This window comes from Osmerus mordax, chromosome 27 (assembly GCF_038355195.1).
Source record: "Osmerus mordax isolate fOsmMor3 chromosome 27, fOsmMor3.pri, whole genome shotgun sequence".
NCBI lineage: Eukaryota > Metazoa > Chordata > Actinopteri > Osmeriformes > Osmeridae > Osmerus > Osmerus mordax.
In genome coordinates this window covers 1,342,098-1,356,430 of record NC_090076.1, presented here as the reverse complement: position 1 = coordinate 1,356,430, position 14,333 = coordinate 1,342,098, and the positions used below count along the sequence as shown (strand labels likewise).

Sequence of the window (14,333 nt, the reverse complement as noted above, 5' to 3'; positions counted from 1 at the left end):
TCTGGCAGTGAATTGTTTTCAGCACCCACAGCTTAAGGAGAACCATGAACGAAAAAGAGTATCGTATCTGTCCGTACGCCCATCCGTAAACGGAGTTGGAGTAAAGGCCTTCACAGCGCTTTAGCTTCTGCCTGTATGCAGGAATCAGGTGGCATGGTCAGAGTGGCCCAGTGCTGCTCGGGGGGACCGCATGGTAGGCTTTACTGCTTGTAGAGTAGCGGTGATCCAAAGTGTTCCCTTCTCTGGTTGGGCATTTTATGAATGTCTGTATTTGGGGAGTTCTTGGGTGAGATTGCCTTTGTTAAAGTCGCCTAGTACAATAACCAAGGAATCCGGATTTGCATGCTCCACACTCAATATCTGGCTGCCTGGCGAGCACACGTTGAGCCTCGTTGATGCTAGCCTGCGGAGGCATTTAGACGCCGACCAGAATAAATGACGCAAACTCGCATGGCGAGTAAAAAGGTTTACAGTTAATAAAAATGATTCCAGACCAGGAGAACAGTGCTGCAGAATCACTGTCACATCTTCACACCAGCCACTGTTAGTGTAAAAACAAATACCACCGCCTTTCGTTTTGCCAGAAAGCACAATCACGACCGCTCTCAGCAATTTAAAACCTGCCAGAAATAGCGTAGAGTCCGGGATCAGTTCACTCAGCCATGTCTCCGTAAAGCACAAAATTGAAGATGAATGAAAGTCTCAGTTTTTCCACACCAGTAGCTGAAGTTCGTCCAGTTTCTTGCTCAGCGAACGCACGTTGGAGAGAAATATCCCCGGTAACGCTGTATGTGCCCCGCGCCAACGAAGTCGCACCAGTGCACCGGCTCGTTTACCTCTCCTACGACGCTTTGCTGCTAGGACAAAGTGTGGCTTTGACTATAATGGCCACCAATTCTGCCGCTGGAAGCAGAAAAGTGGGAAATAAATGCACAGGAGTTGTTGTCTTGATGTTTAGAAGTATGTCTCTTGTTAAAGAACCCCGAAATTTTGGCAGAACACTGAATTAACAGACAAAAAGAGACAAAACAAAGCGCACCAAATGACCGAGGCTGCCATCATCGGCGCCAACACAGAAGTCTCTTTCTCTCCGTCTCTCTCATTGGTTTCCGTGCTATCTTGGCATACATTTTGCAAACAAGATTAGCAAAGTGTGTTGCAGAAAGCGTAGAGCAGATAGAAAGATGTATTGCAAGGCTTCTGATCTCTCTCTCTGAAGACAGTGATGTGGTCCACAGCCAACATTAAGTACTCTGCTTACAAAGGAGAACCTCCTGTTGTTCAAATACACAAGAGAAGGGATCAGTAACTTTTTGTGACAAATTGAGCCTAAAGACCCTGAAGTCCACTTCCCCTACCCCTTTAAAAGATCAATAGTAAACAACAATACCATATTTCTTTGATTGTGCTTGTCGACGGAAGGAAGCCTCTCGTGGTTTATTGCTTAAATACTTATCAAGCTAGCTAGCTAAAGCTATAGTAGCTACTAAGCAGGCTTAAGCTCGCTATACTTGTTTACCTTTTAGCTGCAACTGCCCATCCACTGTGCCCGTCTCTGAACAGTAGATGATCTTTCGATCCACACTTTCTAACAATAAACCCCCCCCGCCAGCGTAGATTAACGTATTATCTGTTTCCTGACCTCGTTTTTGCAGACATGAAAGTTCGTAGCAGTTGAAGTTTCACCACTGAGTGCCTGCTGTATGCGTCGCTGTATTTATATTCAAAACTCAGAATACAAATTCTGATTGGCTTCTTCTTCTTCTCTGGGGTTTTACGGCGGGCAATTCGTAATATGCAGACCCAGGAAGACACAAATGTAATCTAAAATTCTTAATGAATAACTTTTTGTAATTCCAGTATTATTTAGTATTTGGTTGATTAATTAGATAAAAATAATTATGGAACAAAAATAAAAGTAACCATCTATGAAATTATAAGATGACAGTAAGATAATAACAAAAACTGTATTTTGACAGTTTACTAATGCTTATAGATATTATATATAAATCACAGATAAAAACAAATGTATTAAACGTTTCTGTGGTGAAAGCTACAATAATTTTACAACAGGGGGGTGCAGGGGTGGGCTAGGTATGAAAAAGTATGTTAGGGCTTTCAGTAATATGCATTTTTTAAATGATTCCCCAATGGGTTGATAATGGGCAACGTAGGTTAGAGCTCCGCCTCCACATTTACCGATAAAAGTGAAATCAACCTCAAAACTCTTGCCACTCACTTGACCTCAAAGTTATTGTATATCTGTCGTTTGTGGAGGGCTTTTGACAGATAGTAAAGTGTAGCATTGTTGTTTAATATTACATTTCATACTTCTGTTTCAGTTTTGAATTGAAAGCTCATTGAATCTAATTGTAATCATTTATTTACATTATTTAACTTAAATTGAACAGTTCTATCTATTAGATAAAAACTAACAATGATGAATTCTTATGGATTTTTACAGTCTTTATGTAAAAAAATAATAATATTGATTTAAAAAAGGATATTCTATGCTTATTCACGGTAAAATGTTTTTATAAATCTGATTTGATATTCGACATGTACATTCACAGTCCATTATTGTAATTTAATTAATATTTTAATGTATTTCACAAATACTGAAAAAAATCAGTAAAATACACTGTTTTTACAGTGAACCTTGTGATTAGTGGGAAAATGTTGCTTGTTGCTGCAGGTTAAACAAGAAACATCTGTAGCCTATTGTCTTATATATATATTTTTTGCTTTTGTCTGCAGTCTTTTACATTGACCAGAAAGAGGATTGTCCACTACACCAGCTTTGACCAGAGGAAAAGAGCTAATGCTGCTGTCCTTATTGGTGCATACTCTGTGAGTATCTTTTTCCTTTTTTCCACACTCTCTCTTTGCATTTCTCAGGTTAATTGCCATCTTTCTTTTTTCTCTTTCTCGTCACTTTTGGTCATTGTGACCCACCGTCGTGTTGCGACAACTTTACCCAATACAAAAATAAAGTGAAGCATTTTCTTTTAACCGTCGGGCTGTCTCAGACCCCCCACAGCGCGAAGGTTAAAAGAAAATGCTTTTTATTTGTTTTTGTATTGGGTAAAGTTGTTGCAACACGACAATTGGTTGTTGTGCCTCGAAGGGAGCATTTGAATTGTATTCATTTTACACAGTCAGGGACCTCAGTAGCGTGTGGAAGATCCATACGCAGCCACAACAGCTTGGCACCTCCTCCTCATGGGATCAGCTTGGGCGCGCTGTACGTGCCAGAGTGACCAACGCAAACATGTTGGCTGACTTGCAACAAATCCTGGTTGAGGAATGGGATGCCATCCCACAGCAGTGTGTGACCAGGCTGGTGACCTGCATGAGGAGGAGGTGCCAAGCTGTTGTGGCTGCGTATGGATCTTCCACACGCGACTGAGGTCCCTGACAGTGTAAAATGAGTAAAGTGTAAAAATGGCCAATATGTGTTGTTTTTTCCTTATTACTGTGGGAGAGTGCAATCATCCAATCCACCAAGCAACTCAAAACGTGAATACCAACAGAAGAATATAGCATTTTGGCACATTTTTTGGGGCCACTACCCACACACTTAGCTGTGTTGCTCATTCCATGAATACACGATCCTTACAAGTTGTATCTTGTTGTAATGGTGACTAATCAGGCTTTCCAACGTTATAAAATAAAATACCAATTGGTATTATTGAAGGGGAGGAATAATCGATCGAAATATCGTTTCCGAACTTTTTTTGAGGAGTTTAGTACAAATCTAGTGAAAAGAGGATTTTTTCAAATTCCAGGTCCCTGCTTTCTTTACTGTTTAAAAAAACTTAAAAACTGTGTTTTATCACCTAAAGAACTAGAAAAGCAACTTTTCTCCTATTTCTGGTAAATTGCTGCCAGCCTTGCGCTCTGCAGTTTTTTCCTGCCTTTCTAGACTGCATTTATTTTCCTTCAGCAAATGTCGCAGGGACTCCCTCATATTCGTACATACGTTTTCTGTCACTCAGACATGTAGCCTAATTAAGATTTATAATTCTAGCATAATATGTATAGTTTATATGTATATAGTTATGTGCAAAATGTCAATTTTATTGAGTAACTATATATTTTTTTACCACTTTAAATTTGTTCATAAAGAACTGACAGCGGCCCGGACCATTGGTAATTTTTTTTGGTGTCGGGCCAGCCCATAGAGAACTGACAGCGGCCCATTGGTTAATTTTCTTTTGGTCAGGCCGGCCCATAGAGAACTGACAGCGGATTGCTTAATTTTCTTTTGGTAGGGCGGGACCCAATCAAATCCCGGAACCCCCTTCCCCTGATTCATAATATCGCCTCCCGCAGACCCTGAGACACGAGCTGTTGGCAAATACTTGAAAAATATCAAAATGTCATAACAATACATAAAAACATGTGCAATATAGCATAGAACAACATAATAAAGTGCAATTAATGCTTATAGTGCAACAAATACTGGAACACTGAACATTGTGTACTATATGGCCTCCAAATCGTCAATAAAAAGTGAGAGTACACTGCTTCTCTTGTATTGATGGTCTTTTCCAGGGCATATACTACTCTCAGCTTTATTGTAGCTTTTGGGAAGGGTGGTGGTTATTGTATTTAGCAGACACTTTTGTCCAAAGCGACAAAATATGAATATTAAAATTAACAGAAACCGTTTTTAAAAGTTGTTAAGCCAATATTAAGCAAAATAGTAATAAGAGCAATACAATATCAAATATCAATAATAATAAATACATAAATAAATACCATACAATACCATAAATATACAAATCATAACTCTAAGATTTAATTAATTATTTAAGTGTAAGATCAACAGATAAGTCTTGAGACCCTTCTTGAAGGATCCAAAACTATCACATGAACGCAGAACACTAGGCAACTCGTATCATAGAATGCACCCCTATTTTTTGAGGACTGTCTGCAGGGAATGTGTCTGAACAATCACGGTGGGTGTGGGCCGCCTGGGCCAAAAATGCCAGGGCCGATTTTTTGGCCCAGTCCAGCCCTGCTCCTATGTTAACATGTAACTTGCCCTATTAAGATGTTTTTGATTGAAATAGCTTTTGATTTCAGTAAATATGATGTCCTAATGCTGCAAATTCAACAAATGACCACTTTCAGTTCTTTACAACCTATAAAATGTTTTGAAACAGTTGTGCATAATAATTTCAGGTAAGGGAGAGTCAGGTGGCTGAGCGGTTAGGGAAGCGGGCTAGTAATCTAAAGGTTGCCAGTTCGATTCCCGGCTGTGCCAAATGACGTTGTGTCCTTGGGCAAGGCACTTCACCCTACTTGCCTCGGGGAGAATGTCCCTGTACTTACTGCAAGTCCCTCTGGATAAGAGCGTCTGCTAAATGACTAAACGTAAATGTAATTTTGAACAGTGCATTTTGAGTTTTAAAATTTTTGAAAAAGATACGGTTATCATTGGGAGGTTTGTTCAATAAAATTCAAATTATACCCGGTTGATGACTTAAATTATACTGACTGTCGTTTGCATCAACTATTTAGAAAAATCAGAGAAAGATATAATTTGCATAATAATTTGGAACGCGGTATAGAAGAGATCATTATGTGTCAGTAACAGTGGGCCTCATTCACCACTATTTTCCTAAGTTATTTCTTACATTTGTTCTTAACCCTTAGATGCGTGAGTTCTAAATATTTCCGACGCTCCCACCAGAATGAGTTATTTTTCCGAAACGGAAGCTAGCCAGCTTTAGTTAGCTTCCGTTACCTAGCAACCTAGCATAATACTCGTAGCAATGGTACTACCTGCTAGGGTTACTTGTTAGCTTCCTCATTGTACATTTTTAAGCCATACTATAGCGTTAGTCATATCGTTTTTGTCTATCGAAAAATAGTCAGTTGGAATGTTCGAAATCACACGTGCGACGCTACGCTGTATGGCCCGCTTTCGAACGATCACATATGTGCAACGCTACTCCTTAACAGGTTCAGAAAGTTCCTAAGAAAAGTCTATGTGTGATTCATGACGTGTTCCTAAACAGCAGAATTGTTTGCAGGTGTGGTCTTAAAATGATGAATCCCAATATGTTGTAAGTTGAAAGCTTGTGTTCCGTGGCTCCTATTTAGCATAAGTAAACACCCCGTTAATTCCCATAAAAGGGCATGAGATGGCAGGGCTGTGTGCACACAGCCCTGCCAAAAACCGATGCATGGAATGCAATTACTCATGCAGTGAACGCTGTATCTGGAGAAGGGCGCAGAACTGATGAAGTGAAAAATAAATGGTTTAACTTAAAAAAAAAAAAAACATAGCCTAGAAGACAGTTGACTGTTACAAACATCCATGAGGACTGCTCTTGGTAGCCTAAAGCGTCCCAACAGGTACTTGTCACTCTCTGCAAATAAATCGGTATGGTCACGGAAGATGTGTTCCCTCCTCAGGGCACGATCTGCTAAATGTTGCAGCATTGTGCGCCATTGTGTGGTGTTGTCCTAGTGTGCGGAATAAGCCTACTTTGGGTTTATAAATACCGTGATAAGTCAGTTATTATTGGATGGCAAGGTTCACCATTAACATAATTGATGTGAATTGATGGCAAGGCTAGTTTATTTATATAGGCCTAGCACAATTCATACACAATGGCAATTCAAAGTGCTTTACAAATTAGCAGAAGTGTAAGTGTAGTAGGGCTGGGCGATATGGGTAATTTTTTTCGATATAGATATTTATATTTCCATTCGATAACGAGAATGAAGACGATAAACCACAGATCAGTAGTAGTAGCTAAATAAGTATTTTTACCTACACTCGGCATAAAGTTTAGGCAGCGCGGTGTGAGAGAAATGTTTGCAGCCAGGGAGCACGTACCTGGGGTACCCAGGTAACATAAGCTTTTTAAAACCTTGCTTTTTATCAATACCTTGGCGCAAACTCACACGTTCTGCATGTTCCAACGAGTGATTTAGCTTCAGGTGGTAAAGAAGGTTATTACTAGACTTGGTAGCCACCTGTTTGTTTACTACACAATTTGCACCGAACATTGCTCTTTGTTGGATTTCAAAAAGCCAAACCACTTCCAAATTACTGAAGAAGACTAACCCTTTTTATCAATAATTTCTTCATTGGAAGTTGCTCCCTCGCCATGGCTATCGCTGCCACTGTTTTAGACAATAAGACTAATTTTCCGCGGTTAACATTAGCTACTCCACTCGAGGTGCTCAGTATATTTTAGTGAGTGTAGGCTACCATTTCATTTCGCGATATCTTTATTGAGGGAAGTCATTACTTCGATATTTTTTTTATTGATTTATCGCCCAGCCCTAAAGCGTAGTGTGTATTTATTAAAGGGGTGATTGACTGGGTTTTTGGGGTATTTCACACTGTTCCTTAAGGTCTCTGAATAGGTTATGTAACATTGGTTGGGCTGAAAATGGCCCGGGTGCTGTTCTATGCCCCCTCATACATCCTCTGAAATGTTCCCGGGAAAAAACGCTAGGTTTTCTCCTTTTATGGTATGCTCATTAATAGGGATGGGTATCGAGAACCGGTTCTTGTTTAGAACCGCTTCCCAGTGAATCGATTCCTTGGAATCGTTAGCAAAATTCCTTAATGATTCTGTTAACGATTCTCTGTGCAGTTGCGCATGCGCAAACTTTTATAGTTTATTCAGACTGCAGCAAACATGGCAACTAGGAAGAAGCGTTCTAAAGTTTGGTTGTATTTTACACGACAAAATGGCAACAACGCCACTTGTAACGTGCGTAAAAAGTCTATTTCGTCGAAGGGAGGAAATACTACAAAAAAGAAGACGCATTTGAACACACAGCATGGAATGAAGTTGAACGTCATGTGTTCGATGCATGCAGCAGCGCAGCTAACGTTCGCGCTTCATCTCTAACTATCTAAGGTAGAGCTAAACTGCTCAAAAGTGATCACAACCACTTGTTACTGTGTGAAGCAAGTTGCCTTTATTGTGTGTAGTCGATCTAGTTATCTTCTGTCCCGTCGTTTGAAGCATACATTTTAGCTCCGGCATTCGTCTCCCATTAGTATTGATCTTATTGATCATTTCACGTTATCGGGGCGGCGTGTGTTGTCAGCAAACGTTCGCGTGTCCCATTATTAAACTGAGCATATCGATTTTTAATCCATTATTAAACTTAGCATTTTAATTGTTTAACCTTTTAACAGTCCTGTTAAATGTGCCTGAAAACGCCTAAACAACATACCCAAAGTACATTGAAAGCTGTTGTTGAACCATTTGGAGGACATGCATGTAAATGGTCTATTTTGAAAGGTGACACTGAAGTTATTTCCCCTGTTGTTAGGACCCCTGTAAGTCCTACTGGTGTTGAGTAATAGAAGCTTGAACACAAGGAAACTGAAAGTTTCTATCTCCGACTAGATTTTGTTTTGAGAACAGAGGCCTAGAGGTGGTAGGTATTAGCTCATTTCAGAGCCAGTCAAAGCCAGTTCGTTTATAACGAGTGTGTGTGTGTGGGGGGGTGCAGGACGCACAGACCTAGGCTGTAGAGGGGAGAATCGATAAGAGAATCGAATCAATAAGCAGGAATTGATAAGGAGTCAGAATCGTTAAATCTTATCAATACGCATCCCTACTCATTAATATATAGATGAGCTGCGCGCTGATTGGTTGTTTTACAATGAGTGAAGCTGTGGAGCAAAGACGCAACACGGCCAACACTCACTGAAACAAAGAAGGTGGAGACTTGAAATAAAAACGTACAAATAAATCTATTGTGTCTACACAACACTGTTTTCAACAGATTGACTAGATATCATTTAAAATGATTACGTTAGTTGTTTCCATTCTGTTATCGAAGTAAACTGGATCGACTTAGGTGGGTAGAACGTTAGCTACAGCTTAGCAACCAAACTATATTGTGATTCAACTCAGCTTCAGTTAGCTATATAAAAAATAACCTGCCAAAGATCTGGACAAACATGCATCTTGAATTGTAGATTTACATGTACGGGTTATTTATTTCAATGAAACACAGCCAGGAACATAAAATAACGCGTTAGCCCCATTACCAATAAACTAAATAATCACACATTCTACCGATGCTAGATACAGGCAGGATACGTTAGCATTGCTAATAACTGTTAGCGACAACATCATACTACAGCTTGCGGTTGTAATGAACATGAGGTCGGAACAGCACCTCTTTTCAGCAACAGCTTCATAGCAAATCCTGATTTAAATTGTCCACAGTTTTCGAAAGTGTCCTCGGTGAAATGGTTCGAGCAAATTAATACTTTAGCGTCGTACTTATTAGGGATAATCCCATAGATAAACATCAGCCATGCCTGTCAAGTGTCTTATTCTTTGGAAAGATAGTGAAAAGTGTCAGGATTCCCGGTACAGCCTGGAACACTGCATTTACGGCGCTCCATTTTCAATATCTTGAAAACTTACTAACTTACTTATTTGTAATTCCTGTGGAAGTACCGAGCAGCGCGCAGTTAGCTTAAAAAGTGTCGGAGATCTACGCGACCTCCGTTTATGTTCCTGGACCACAAAAACAGAGGGCGGGTAAATGTAAATTTTGGGGCGTGACAAAGTTGATGCTGCAAGTTGTGAGCACTGTTTCAAAAGCTAGCGTTTGCAAATTGCAGTTTCAGAAAGTGACATTTTGATAGGAAAGAGGTTTCAATGGACTTTGAGGTTCACTGTCTATTTTACACACCAAACTGTCATTTTTTCAACTATGACAAGGTAAAATCGGTTTTGCAATCAATCGCCCCTTTAAAACAAACAAACAAACATATAATTACGTGTAAAATAATGACAATTATTAGTTGCAAAATTATAAAGGAGAGAAATATTCAATTTTAAATTAGAACGGACAAAAATTGTATAACTATTTATTTTGCGCAAACATGTCAGCTCTCAATTGTGTGTAAAGGCCGATTTATACTACTCCATTTTCACGGACTCAGGGAACGCCCTCTCCGACGTGGAACGCCCTCTCCGAGCCCTCTCCGAGCCCCTCGGAGAGCTCTACGCGCACCTCCTGATTTTCCTGACTATCCGTCTGTCCGTCCGTCATTTTACGGATACCCCTTGGCTGTGATTGGTCCGTATTAAGAACCGCTTGCGTCAGGGGCGGGGTTGCTGTGACAAACAGGACGAACAGAATCCTTTGACCGCCATTGCTGTAAGTTTTTACAATTCATATTTCAGCTAAACAGTGCATGTAAATCAGCATCTGAATTAAAATGTGACGAGTAATGGGCAGTGTAGTTGCTGAAAATGTGCGTATTTTATTGATGAAACGGCTAATTTGTAAACTTGCTCCGACTTCTCGATAACCTAGGTAAATAAACACTTGACGACGACACTCGATGACGACACTCGACGACGACTTACAAAACAATTCACCGCCAGAAGAGTAGGTGGCGCTGTACTGCTAGCTAGGTTATCGAAAACTCTGAGCAAATTTACAAATTAGCTGTTTCATCAATAAAATAAGCACATTTTCAGCAACTACACTGCCCATTTCTCGTCACATTTTAATTCAGATGCTGATTTAAATGTACTGTTTAGCTGAAATATGAATTGTAAAAACGTACAGCAATGGCGGTCAAAGGATTCTGTTCGTCTTGTTGGTCACGGCAACCCCGCCCTGACGCAAGCGGTTCTTAATACGGACCAATCACAGCCACAGCCCGTAAAATGACGGACGGACAGTCAGGAAAATCAGGTGGTGCACGTAGAGCTCTCCGAGGGTCTCGGAGAGGGCGTTCCACGTCGGAGAGGGCGTTCCCTGTGTCCGTGTCCGTGAAAACGGAGTAGTATAAATCGGCCTTAACCTTTGTGTTATCTTCGGGTCATTCTGACCCATCAGTCATTGTGACCCACCGTCGTATTGCGACAGATTTACCGCATACAAAGACAAAGTGAAGCATTTTCTTTTAACAGCTAGGCTGTCTCAGACCCCCCACATTGCAAAGGTTAAAAGAAAATTATTTTAATTTGTTTTTGTATTGGGTAAAATTGGGTAAACACAACGATGGTTCGTTATGAACCTTTGGGTCATGTGACCCGAAGGCAGCACGAGGGTTAAGAGTGCACACCCAAGTGTGCGTAAATTCTGTTCTTACCTAAGAACAAATCCCAAATAAGAAAACCATGAATGCCAGAATCTTTGTGAAAACTGCATAAGTGGGATTTAAGAACAAATGAGTTCTTAATAACATTTGGTGAATGAGGCCCATTGTCTGTGTCTGAAGACTAGAGGGTCATTTGAACTGCTATCTGCGCTGTAAGAAGGGAAAAACCGCTTCGCTCTTATCCTTGGTTATCTAATGGTTTGGGGGATATATCAATTATTTTATTATCTTGGCTTAGCAAGGAGTCACCCCATATTGCTTCCCCTTGTCTCATATCACCACAATGTCATAAAAAAAACCTGCAGAGATGAGTTTGGTTGGTTGCTGTGCCTTGACATATCTGATGAGTTTGTCAGTGTTTCCCACAGAATGTGATTATATTTGTGACGGTAGGCAGGGGCGGAGCCAGATAGGTTTGGGCTGAGCCCAAACCTATGTCCTAGTATCTGTTAGATGTGAGTGTAGATAGGGAAGCAATGCGAGCTCACGAGAATGTTTTGGGCATTAATTTGAGCACAAAATAGTTTTTGAGCTTTACGTAATATAAACATTACGTTCGACTCATATTGTTATATGAGCCAAATGTGTTTAACTATGAATATTATATTTAATTTGAATGTATCAGTTTTGGACACATTTATGCAGGAAATTATAATTCTAACATTTCGTAAACTCTGGATTGATTCTCCTGCAGTCTTCTCTGAGGGAAAAATCTAGAAATGACGTTGGCCGACAGTTTTTTCTCTATCAGGACAAATTGTATTCAAATATTATATGGTCGAGTCACATATATGCGATTTTGTGCTGTGGCACCCACTTTTGAATGCTCACATATGTAATGCTACTCCTTCTAGGGTTAAGTAAATCAGGTTATGAAGATAAAAATCTTAATGCCACGTTTACATTCAGTTTTAAACTTTCAAAACTTAACAAACCAAATTCACCTTCAAACAAATCTCCTCAATCTGTCACATCATTGAAAACATTTGAGTCAATGCTAAACCATGATGGCAGGGCCGGCCCTAGGGTTTTGGGGGCCCTAATCAAAAATAGTGTATGGGGCCCTTTTGATTGACAAAAAAAACTATCGCGGGGCCCTAAACAAATGTTTTGTTTGTTTATTTGGTTGGGCCGGCCCTGCATGATGGCAAGCATTTATTTATTTAGGTTTTGAGCAAAGCCGGAAATCTCTAAGATGGCTACTAAGGAGTTTACTTGAATTAATTATCTTCCGTTCTAGTACCAAAAGTCCACTCACTGCATCACTCAAATTGATTGGCCACCATCTGTAGCACTTATAACAATGAAGGCAACAACTGTGTTTTACTTCCAAAAAGCCTCTAACTGACATATACGTACAACAAAAAGGGAGGGGTAGTGATGGGCTGTAAAAGCTTCTGTTCTATCTGTGTAATACCTGTATGGAATTCTACGTTTAGAAGACTTGAATAATGCTTAACTGAATACTTAGCCTTATTCAAAACTTTACAGACAAATCTTTTTAATAATCCTCTGTCTTTCTACCGTGCAGGTAATCTACCTAAAGAAGACACCAGAGGAGGCATACAAGGCTCTGATTTCTGGCTCCAATGCATCATATCTGCCATTCAGGTGAGTTGACAGACAACCACAGATGAGGCTTTCATTAAGCTTTTTTGTCTGAAGTACCCAAGGGATTATTAGCCCCCAATTGTTATTTTCGGTATGCATTTTATAACACTTATTATTTATTTTGATAAAAAAATGTGTCATAAAAAAAATCACCTTACATGAAGTAGTTTGCCATTTGATCTCATGGTAGCTCAAATTTAAGCTTTGAGTCCATAGTTCCCCTCGCCATTTGACCTAGACTTTACTACACTAATGCACAATGCCTGTGATGCAGTCAGTGATTAAGATGTCAGTGAAACACGCAAATACAGATTCCTTGAACTATAGATATGCATAGTGCCCGTGATAAAATTGGTGGCACACACACACATATTCCTGGAATTATAGATAAGGCACAGTGCCCGCAATGATGTTGGTGATACCCACAGATTTCTGGAATTATAGATGGATAGTGCAGTGCCTGTGATGCAGCTGGTGATGACAGTTGTCCTGTCAGTGGTTTTGGTACCTATATTTTTCAGATCACAATTGAAATTATCTGTCATCTCTGAAGTACTTGTTCAACCTCCACATCTATTCTAGTCAAATTGCCAATGCTGTGGTATCCTACATTCATGCAAATGATTATGTAGTCTTAATTTGTCTGCTGTTTCCTTGGTTATACATTGCTTATGTTGATCAAAATGTACTATATTGGTTCTCTGTTAAATGGTCTTACCACCACAAACATCTAAACATTTACTTCATAACAGAAGTCATTACATGCACAAAGGTTTAGCCAGTTTCCATAATTGTAGGCCTAATTCACCATACAGCGCTTGTACATTTGCAGTGTGCAGGCAGTTGACATCAGTAAACACATTCATTTATGTCACAAAATTCACTGATCTATATTGAAAGTATATCCACATTATATTGTCATTCTGTTAACTAGCCAGCCCCGTTGAAAGCAGCTAATTATTGGTTGCATTTGTGAATTCACTTCAAAATAACGAAACAGTACAAAATGTTTCTACTTCACAACACACTGTATGACACCCTATTTTCCTTACTATGCTTAGTTTCATTTAATTGCGAATGCCTTAGTTAATCGCATAAATTCAGTTGCGGTACTGCACTCCGTTGGATTATAAAAAGGACGCCTGCAAAATATTAACTTTGCAAAGTGTCCGGTTCTCGAGATAGCCTATTCTTAGGAACCTCGCTGCAGACCAGAGGACTTATCAGAGTGAAGGGGCTGGGACGCGACGAGAGCAAGCCAAACTGGCGGAATTTTTTTGGGGGATTATTTTATGTCTAAATGCTTATCCAAACAATGTCAGTGGCGGGCGGCACTGCACTTCGTTGGATTATAAAGAGGACACATGCTGAATATGAACTTTGCAGAGTGTCCGGTTCTTGAGCTGATTGTGGGAAAATAGACCCATTCTAATTTGTACACACACACACACACACACACAGATTCCTGGCATTATTAGAGAGATAGGTTAAACTCCTCAAGATGAATCAAACAGCCATCATGATCTGCCATTATAGATTTTCCATCATTTAGTGTTTTTGATAAACATTAGTAACATGGCTTGTTTCAACTTTTTAG

General features: G+C 39.8%; 1 protein-coding gene across 2 annotated transcripts in view; it reads left to right on the top strand.

Moving 5' to 3' along the window:
* cdc14ab (cell division cycle 14Ab) overlaps positions 1 to 14,333 on the top strand; it is a 128,828-nt gene that overhangs the window by 56,069 nt on the left and 58,426 nt on the right. For both annotated transcript variants that reach the window (XM_067230676.1, XM_067230675.1), the window contains exons 4-5: positions 2,758 to 2,850; positions 12,657 to 12,736. In XM_067230676.1, the coding sequence (XP_067086777.1) occupies positions 2,758 to 2,850; positions 12,657 to 12,736 (173 nt within the window). The remainder of the gene's footprint in view (positions 1 to 2,757; positions 2,851 to 12,656; positions 12,737 to 14,333) is intronic.